We start from the raw sequence: 9,734 nt of genomic DNA, 5'->3' as shown, positions 1-9,734 counted from the left end.
CTCATAGCAATGCTCTGTTTAAATTCCTTTAAAGCTGCCTAGGACTCTACAGGATCTTTCCAGAATCCCTACTGATTGCCAGGCCACTTGAGGTCCAGGGTCTCTGTCATGGCCCCACCGTCTGTGTAAGCCTTTCATTTCCTACTTCAGATCTGCCCACATTTTTCAGCTTCTTGAAAATGTCACCCTCACTCTCTCCTGCTCAGAACATTCTTCTCTCTCTTCACACCATGACATTCTTATTCTCCCTCTGATGATATCACAGAAATCACCTCCTCCAGGAAGCCTTTCATGACCTCCCGAACTAAGTCTGGCCCTCTGCTCTCAGTTTCCAGAGCCTTGCTTCCTCATACATCCTGCCCATCAGATCTGAAGTTCCTAGAGGACCATCACTGTGGAAACATTTATAGGGCATAATGGCTCTGCAGCTCAGGGTATACTGATTGAGGAGGCTGGGATAACATTCTGCCACCCATAATCAATAGCTGTGTGAACTTGAGGGCAATTACAGAGGCTCTCTGTTCCTCAGTTTCCCTATCTGTAAAGTAGGATGAGTAACAGGATGTGACTCCTATGATCATCATGAGGACTAAAAATGGGTTATTCTATGCAGAAGTCTTAGCAGGCTACCTGAAAGAGAGATCTCGACCCTTCAGCTGTGGGTGACGCCATCATTACCGCTTGGAGCTGCCCTCCCTGGAGACCACACAGCCCTCCATACATCAGTAGGAGGCAGGGCTGGGTTGTCGCTCTTATCACAGGTGTGTGTTTGATGCTCTTTCCCTCCTAGGACACCTCTTCTGCCTGCTGATGGGGATCGTCTGTCAGGGGAGGAGGAGGAACTGGTCAGGAGGTGGAGGAGCTCAGCTGGGATCCGGGAAGCAGTTAGTCTCCCAGGTTTGCTGCTGGAAGGCAGAGGGGAGGTTCTGGGGGAGGAAGGCCCAGCTCAGCTGCAGAATGGCAGGGTCCAGGGGCTGTGCCAGAAAAGGGCACATTGTGGGCCCTGGGGAGGGAGGGGTGAATGTGGCCCTGGGATCAGAGCCCCTGAAAGTGGGCATCAGGCAGCAGGGCCCCTTTCAGTCCTGGACCTGTGGTCCAGCAGGCTTGGTCACAGCTGCGAAGCCTGCTCCTGGGATGGCTGGTGAGGCTGGGGCAGAGGGAGGGGCTCAGAGTCTGGGGTGGGCTGAGCAGATGTGGTAAGTTGGGAGTGGGGGTGGCCTCAGAGCTCAGGCAGCAGCAGGGTGGAGACACACAGGAAAGAGGCAAGTCCAAGGAAGGTGCTTTATTGCTGTCAGAGGTTTCAGAGTCTCCCTGTGACCTGGACACAGAGTCCCTGTGCTTATGGAGCCCCAGCATCGTCACTGTCACCTCCCCAGGGGCGAGCAGGTGGGACAGGCAGGGTGGACCCTCAGTGCCCAGGGGCCAGGCTGCACCCAGGGACCTGGGCATCCTGCTCCTCAGGGAGGGCACCCACAGCTCAGAGCGGAGCTCTAGGCTTAACTGGGGTTGGTGACTTTCCCCAAAAAGATGATGCTCTGGGTGTCTTTGAGAACTACGGCAATCAGGAAGGGCCTGTCAAAACGCACAGTGGTTCTCAAGACCGTTCTTTCGATGCTGATTCCCGTGGCAGCAGCTCCTTCCGTGCCCTCCTCGTCCACGTCCAGCGCAGCGCCGTGGACCACCTGTGGGGACACCAGAGCAGTACCCCCCGGAGACGGGGTGGGCGGAGGTGAGCAGTCACCTAGAGCCTCTAAGGGGGCTGACATCCACCCCACTGCCACTCGCATGTCACTCTGCTCTCCTCCCAACAAACAGCCCACTGTTTCCATAGTTGTGATACACAGACGTGCAAACTGAAGGCAAAATCTGTGAGTGATATGCCCAGCATCAGACAGGAAGAGAACGGACTCACTCTCCTAACCCAGAGACTGTGCCGCCTCCGAATTCCCCTTAGTATATGGGGAGGGGCCAGGTCAAGGCATTTTTCTTGCAGGCAACTTTCCACAGTGCCACCATGTCGAAGCAACAGATGGGTGAGCACTGCTTTCTGCTCCTCTCCTGCCCCAGATGACGTGTCCCTGAGCCCTCAGCTCCCTTGCCTAGGATTGGCTTCCCACCCCTGGACCACGGAGCCCCATAGAGCCTGTGTCTCCTTTACCAGGTCCTATGGCAGGTGGGTGCAGGGGAGCCTGCAGGGCTGCCCAGCCCTCCCCACCCCACCACTCCCTCTGACACCCCTGCCTCTAGGATCACAGCACCAGGACACTGGGTGTTCTCGCATGCTCTCGGTGCATTTCACCACGGTTGCTTTACAGACTTTGTTAGAACCTATAACCTCTTACCTGCTCCGCTAGGCACCAAACAGGAACCAAGAACTATATGCTCCTTTTAAAGATGAAAAGTTGAGGGCTGCAGAAATGTGATCATTCACCGCTACAGGCAGTGAAAGATGGAGCCTGATATGGGGCCCACTGCTGTTTCCACTCTGGGTCCTTCCCAGCGACAGGCTTCTGTGTCACTTTATAACTCAGGGAAGGTGGGACCTGATGTCACCATGATTGTAACCCAGCTCTCCTGGGCTTGGGGAGTCCCAGGGAGGAAGACTGAGTTGCAGGAAAAGCAATTATTTTACAAATTCCAGGGGACCTGCCATCTGTCTGGCCTCCACGTTTAGCGCTCTGATAGGAGGATGAATTGTCCAAACTTAAGACTCACCTGGGTGACTACCAGGTCCCCAGTCCCTGTGATTCCTGACAGGTCAGCAGCGTCAGTGAATATTTTCTCAATGCCCAGCTGGAAGAGGATGTCATTCAGCTCATAGTTGCTTTTGATGGAAAATTTTGGCAGGTAGAGTTCATGTATTTTACTAGGAAACAAGGAAAATAAATTTGAACACCTGCTTGAAAAGATGCCCACCTCTTCCCACCTCACAGCACTGTCTTCCAAGGATTCCTCTTAACCAACCCCCTTCTCCCTGGAATAAGGACTCTTTTTTCTCAGTTTCTAGATCCCTGGGGCTAAATCCCCTTATTTTGTTACTTATCCATTGCAATCTGCAGGAGTCTAGCATGCCAGGCAGGCACCAGGGCAGGCGGAGGTTAAGGAGTCTGCAAGGCCCCAAGTGACCTGAGTCCACCCCCGGGGGGACCCTGACCTCGCCCAGCTTCCCCCCTCACTCCCTCTGCTCTCCTCTGGCCTCACTAATCCTCAACCATGCCAGGCTCGCTCCTGCCTCAGAGGCTTTGCCCTGGTGATTCCCTTGCCCAGAAATGCTTTTCCCAGCACATCCAGAGGGCCCAGTCTCTCACTGCAACTTCACCTAAGGGCCGCCCTGTTTATGGTCACAAACTACCTCTGGATACGATTTTCTTCACCCTTTTACTGTGCTCTACTCTCCCCACCTCCCCATTTGTCCCCTTTCAACCTAACAAAGAATTTATATTCATTTCCAGTCAGTCTTCCACAATTAGAGAGTGCCATGAGGACAGAGAATTTAGCGTTTTATTTGCTGACCTACCACAGGGTCTAAGTTAGTCCCTGAGGCATAGTATGTCCTCAATTAACCTATTGAACCAGTGCTGACTGGGCGAATGAATAAATGAGTGACTACAATGGAAAGACAGTGCAAATATGGTCCTCAGAACCCATCACACCTGGGCCCTCACCTGATTCTATTCGATCCTTCTACCTTCAAGAGGAGAAGTCATGGGGAGAAGCTCATGAATATTGGGGGTCATGTTGAGTCCTCATGACTCAGCCCTTGTTAATGTGAGCCAAACCTTCAGCTCCCACCCTCTCAGATGTCATCATCTTACAGAAGGTTTTAAGCACTAAGCCAGGCAGGCACCAAAGGGCAAGGTCATCGCGGGATGGGCTCTCCCACCCTGCCCCTGCCCTGCACATTCCTGAGGCCCTGTTGCTGGGGGTCAGGAGTCCAGGAAGAGGGGGAAGAGCCGAGAAGGCAGCTGAACCCACAGCTCCGGGTCCTGGGGAGTCACCTGGGCTGCAGGGAGTTTCGCCACCTCGTCAGCGTCTCCGGGATCAGCTTGGCTTCCAGGTCCTGCATTTTGCCCTCGTCGGGGAGGATGAAGAGGGCGCTGTCGTTGCTGGTGTACGTGAGCTCCACCAGCGTGCAGCCCAGCTCCTCGTCCCGGAAGTAAGGGGTTTCCAGGCCAAGGGCCATCATGGGCACCTGCACCGTCTCGTTCTTGCTCACATGGAACTCTGCCTGCTCTGTGTGTTTGGGGTCAAAGGGGATCTTCCACCTGGCTGGAGGCGGGGGGACAGGTGAAGAGTCTGTGAGTGTAAGGGCTGTGTTCCCTCCCTCCTCGCCCCTGGTCCCTGAGCAGGGAAGACCCTCCCCATGCCAGTAGCCCCTCATACCATGTGCCTCTGGGGACGGAACTGCTGGGTGTGACCATACACCTGGGCAGCTGGGTAAGCCTTTGGGGATGGGGGTGAACCCCGCAGGTCAGGATTGGGAAGCAGGATATGAAACAAAGCTGGTTAGTTGTGCTAAAGGAGAAGTTGACAGAAATGTGGAGAGCAAGGGAGAGATGGGGATGAGGCTGGGCCTGGGGAGATACGGGACCACCTGGTCCTTCAATGGGGCATGTTAGTGACCAGGCATTAGTCGTTGGCTTTGTAGGGAGGACACATGTCCCCACAGCCTTGTGAGCCCGGCTGGAGCAGGAGCCACACGGGGACCCGGAGGGCAGAGGAGGGGGCTTGGGTGTCCCCCAAGGAAGATGGAGACCTTAGTGCCGGGGGTGGGCTTCTTGGGGAGATTGGAGCCCTGGGGCTTCATGGAGGATATACCCACCCTGCTTCCTGCTTTGTTTCCACCCCTGCCTGCGTCCCCACGGTTGGAGACGGGAGGAGAGGGGAAGCTGGGCTGGTGAGTACCCCTGGGGAGGAGAGAGTCCTGGGACAGGTCAGGGTGGCAGGAGATTAGAGCACAGAGAAGTCCAGGAAGAAACAGAGCAGACCTGGCCCGGATCATTACCAGGTCTCCAGGGAACTAGGAACCTGTGGCTTCATTTACAGAGGAAAATACAGATCCAGGAGGGCTACCCAGGGCTGTGCCAGGAGCTTCCAGTTCAGGGCAAACATGTCCCCCCAGCAGGTGCCCCTTAGGCACCCGACCACCCCGCAGTGTGCGGAGTAGTGGCCTTCCCTGCATGTGTTAAAAGAAGCTGGGGTTCCCAGCCACTCCAGAGTGGAAAGCCCCTTCCTCCAGGCAGCCAGGCAAGTTTGAGAATAAAAAGTCTCCCTATGGCTCAGGCAAAAGTTTAATGGCTCCCTTGCCCTTGTGTGCTGTAATGATAGCTCTCATTTAGAGAACCTCCAGATAGACAAAAACCCATTAAGAAGCAACAGTTAGAACTGGACATAGAACAACAGACTGGTTCCAAATTGAGAAAGGAGTATGTTAGGGCTGTATATTGTTCACCCTGCTTATTTAACTTCTATGCAGAGTACGTCATGTAAAATGCCAAGCTGGATGAAGCACAAGCTGGAATCAAGATGTCTGGGAGAAATATCAATAATCTCAGGTATACAGATGATACCACCCTTATGGCAGAAAGTGAAGAAAACTAAAGAGCCTGTTGATGAAAGTAAAAGAGGAGGGTGAAAATTCTAGCTTAAAATAAACTTTCAAAAAACTAAGATCACGGCATCCAGTCTCATCACTTCATGGCAAATAAATGGGGAAACAATGGAAACACTGACAGATTTTCTTTTCTTGGGCTCCCAAATTACTGCAGATGGTGACTGCAGCCATGAAATTAAAAGATGCTTGCTCTTTGGAACAAAAGCAATGACCAATCTAGACAGCATATTAAAAAGCAGAGACATGCCTTTGCTGACAAAGGTCCATCTAGTCAAATCTGTGGTTTTTCCAGCAGTCACATATGGATGTGAGAGTTGGACTATAAAGAAGGCTGAGCACCAAAGAACTGATGCTTTTGAACTGTCATGTTGGAGAAGACTCCTAAGAGTCCTTTGGACTGCAAGGAGATCCAACCTGTCAATCCTAAAGGAAATCAGCCCTGAATAGTCATTGGAAAGACTGATGCTAAAGCTGAAACTCCAATACTGTGGCCACCTGATGAGAAGAACTGATTCATTGAAAAACACCCTGATGCTGGGATAGATTGAAGACAGGAGGAGAAGGGGATGACAGAGGATGAGATGGTTGGATGGCATCACTGACTCGATGGACATGAGTTTGAGCAAGTTCCAGGAGTTGGTGAGGACAGGCAAGTCTGGCATGTTGCAGTCCATGGGGTCGCGAACAGTCAGACATGACTGAGTGACTGAACTGATGGTCAGGACAAGGTCTTAATGCCCAAGCTGTCCTCACTGATGACATCTTCCTCTATAATGCCCAGCAACAGAATTGGCTGAGCTGAAATCGGAATAGCTCTGAAGACACAAAACTAGACATGTGTTTCCTTCTGAGACAAACAGGGCACCCACCTTTAAAGTAGATGTAGTTCACCAGGACCAACACCGTTTCTGGGGTAAGGACCTTGAACAGCTCCTCAATTTTCCCCTGGGTTTTATTCTTCACATAGTCATTTATTAGACTCCTGGCAGCTTCAGGATCCCTGAAGTTGGTCGGGAAGGCCTCGGAGGAGTACAGCACATGGGCATCTTCCCTGAACTTGTCCAGCAGCTTCAGCTCCTCCTGCACGAACATGGCGTTGCCCACGCTCAGCTGCAGCTGGTTGTTGGGTCGATTGAGCGTCTGCAGGAGGTGCTGGAAGCCCTGGTGGATCTCTGTCTCCTGGATCTCCGTGAGGTTGAACTTGAGACCTTCCAGGATCTCTGTCAGGGTGGAGCCCCGGGCCCCCAGAGACAGGAAGGCCAAGGCTATGGAGACACTCAGCGGGGAGAAGATGACATTCTTATTGGGGTTCTTCAAAGCCAACTGCTTGTAGAGGCTGAAGGCGAAGTCGGTGTTGCTGGAGGCTAATGTGTGGTCATCCACATGTGCCCTTCTGTCTTGGTCCTTCACCACCACATTCTCTGGGAGGCAGTGGACACTGCAGAGCCCAGCCAGCAGGAGCCCCAGAGCCAGGAGGGGGGCCATTGTCTCTGCCCTCATGTCTGAAAAGCAAAGCTCCTTTCAGTCTCCACGTGTCAGATGACGTCCCAGCCCCCGCCACTGTCCCCCCTGGTCTCCGTTCTCTCAGCCCTGCTGCCCTGGGACCTCCCAGGGGTAGGCACCCTCCTGGGCTCCCAACACACACGAGGAGGCTCTGGGCTCCCTCTCACCCTTTGATCAAGTGCTACGGTTGTTACCATTTTCCCCAGTGGAGAGACTGGGCAGAGAGGGGAAGGGGCTTTTCCAAGGTCACACAGCAGGCAGTGGAGGAGTGAGGGTGAGGAGCCTGGGGTGCCTGGCTCCAGGGTGGGGAAGCTGGTGATGGGTGTGAGGTGCTGTGCAGCAAGAACCCATCTCCCTCTTCTCGGGAGCTGACACTGTCAAAGGGGCCTAGGAAGCAGGGATCCTTTCCCACTCTGTCCCCTCTCTGTCCTCCCAGGAAGGAGTCCTGCACTGATCAGAGGACACTGCACCTCTCCCTGCCTCTGAGGACAAGGGTGTGACCTCAGGGAGGCTCTCCTATCGAGGTGCCTGGTCACAGTGAGGGTTCAGGAAAGAGGCTGCCACAGGCAGTGGGAGCCGTGCTGTAGCCTGGCTGCCCTGAGGAGGGCTGCTGTAAAGAACAAGGAGGGCAGAGCGTTCTGCTCAGCCCCTGCTACGTGGACAGGTGGAGAGTGTTTCCATCAAGAACCTGGAAAGGCCTCCTGGTGGGGAGAAGCAGGGTGAGCTCAGAGTCTCAGGGACCTGGTCAAGGATTTTGTTTGGACCACCTGTGAGTGCCATGTGGTGACAAGCGTGACTGCACCTCTCTGATCCTCAGTTCCCACCTCTGTCCAACACGTGGAACGGCTCAGGTGACATACAGGAAGAAGGTGCTGGGCTCCTAAGAGGAGTTCCAGACATGTCACCACCTCCAGTGGCCACCCTCTCTAGGACTCTATAAGCCAGACTGTGATCCCTGGGGTCAGAGGACAGAGCTACTGCCCAGAAGCCTCAGGAGAGACGGAGGTCAAACTGGTGACCTCAGCAAAGAGGGCTGTTTCCCTTCAGCCTCTGCCTCTCATCTCAGGGTTTAGAGGAAAGAGGGCTGCTGGGGTGGTGTGGTGGGGAGGGGAGGAGGAGGAGGAATTGGAAGAGAGGAGCCTGAGCTGAGTCTTGCCCAGAGGCTAGGGGAAAGGCCCCAAACAAGCCTGGGCACAGAGGTAAGCAATTGCCCCAACTTGGGGCTGATGCAACCATTTCATTTCTTTAGAAAAGAGTTAAACATTTTCCTCCAAAATTATATTTGGAGAAGTAGCTCCTGTGTATTTGGCCATTTTGGAGGGCTGGCTCTATTCAGTTCCTGTCTGGCTCTGGACAGACTCAGTTCCTGTCCACTTGGCCCTGGACAGTGGAGCCCAGAAACACCCCCTGGATACCCTGCATGCTCTTCCCAGAGGAATGCACTGCACTAATTCCATCCCCAGGGCTCTCTGAGGGCAGCGCCCTGTGCCAGGCAAGGAGACACACCTCAGGGCCCTAGGGAGAGCTCTGACCTGGCGCTGGATGCGCAGCTGGATGGGGCGCAGCTGGCTCGAATCACAACCGCAAAGACTCAAAAGCAGAAATGCTCCCTGAAGCCCAGGTGGCACGTCCCTCCCTTTGCAGGATGAACACTGAGACCCAGAGAGAGGACTGGTCTTCAGAGGACTCAGAACCCTCCCAGCATCAGACACACGTCCTCCCGCCTCCCTCCTGCCTCAGGTTCTACCAACCCCAGAACCACCCTGGGAAAGGGGTCCCTTGGTTCCCAGTGCGGGAGCATCACGGATTACCTGCCTGCGAGAGGGGGATGTGGGCAGTGGATCCAGAGGTGCCGCCTGCCCGGATGCTGGAGTTTCCCGGGTGCTGCTGCCTATTTATCCTGCAAAGCCCTCCTCCAGGCTTGTGAAACATAGGCAGGGACAACACAGGACTCTGTCCTCTGACTGGAAATGGGCAGATGACCATTCCTGGTAACAGGTGGGTCTGTTAAACAGGTTAAATCTATTTGAACAACCTAGTTACAGAAACCACTAACTTTTTGTTTGTTAAAACTGAAAATATATTTAAAAAATTTCCCTTGAGAGTATTTTCTCCTGTTTAAGAAAACTCATTGAAGAGTGTGTGAAAATTCAGAAAATTGTTAAAAAAAAGGAGATTGAAAAATATCCCTGATTATTGTGATTTTTAAAACAATGTTGGTCTTGTTAGTTTCCCCCATGTCCTCACTGAGGACTGTGTAATAATCCAAGGACTGTAGAGACAGATGTTGGAAAACATTCCCTAGAGTTGTGTCACTCTGGGAATGCCCCGTTAGCATTGCGTTGTTTCCTTCATAAGCCACCTCCCTCTAATTTGTGAATATGTGAGTACCTGTGTGTATGTGATAGGAAGCGCCAAACACAGTCTCAGATATGTTTTAAGAGGTAATGCTCTTTGACTACAGCAAGATTGACTTTCCCAGAGATGGAGTGTGAGGGCCGTGAGAGGGCCTGGGGCCTCTGTTCTCTGGTACTATCTGTCTGGGGTTCTGCTGTGTCTCAGCCTTCGTCCTTACCCCTTCACTATTGCTTTACCCTAATAGCTAGTTGATCTTCAT

The 9,734-nt window shown here is 53.2% G+C and overlaps 1 protein-coding gene across 2 annotated transcripts; it reads right to left on the bottom strand.

Moving 5' to 3' along the window:
- Positions 1,267-9,114, bottom strand: LOC102174166 (serpin A3-5). Of its 2 annotated transcripts, none has more exons than XM_018066462.1 (5): positions 8,933-8,981; positions 6,484-7,116; positions 3,999-4,269; positions 2,716-2,866; positions 1,267-1,682 (listed from the first exon to the last, which is right to left on the bottom strand). In XM_018066462.1, the coding sequence occupies exons 2-5, from the start codon at positions 7,112-7,114 to the stop codon at positions 1,497-1,499; spliced, it is 1,239 nt and encodes a 412-aa protein (XP_017921951.1). In that variant the 5' UTR covers positions 7,115-7,116; positions 8,933-8,981; the 3' UTR covers positions 1,267-1,496. The 2 variants fall into 2 exon arrangements, with proteins under 2 accessions (XP_017921951.1, XP_017921950.1); XM_018066461.1 differs by having other exon boundaries at positions 1,268-1,682; positions 8,929-9,114.

The sequence above is a fragment of the Capra hircus genome, chromosome 21 (assembly GCF_001704415.2).
Source record: "Capra hircus breed San Clemente chromosome 21, ASM170441v1, whole genome shotgun sequence".
NCBI lineage: Eukaryota > Metazoa > Chordata > Mammalia > Artiodactyla > Bovidae > Capra > Capra hircus.
This window is presented reverse-complemented; position numbering and strand designations above follow the sequence as displayed.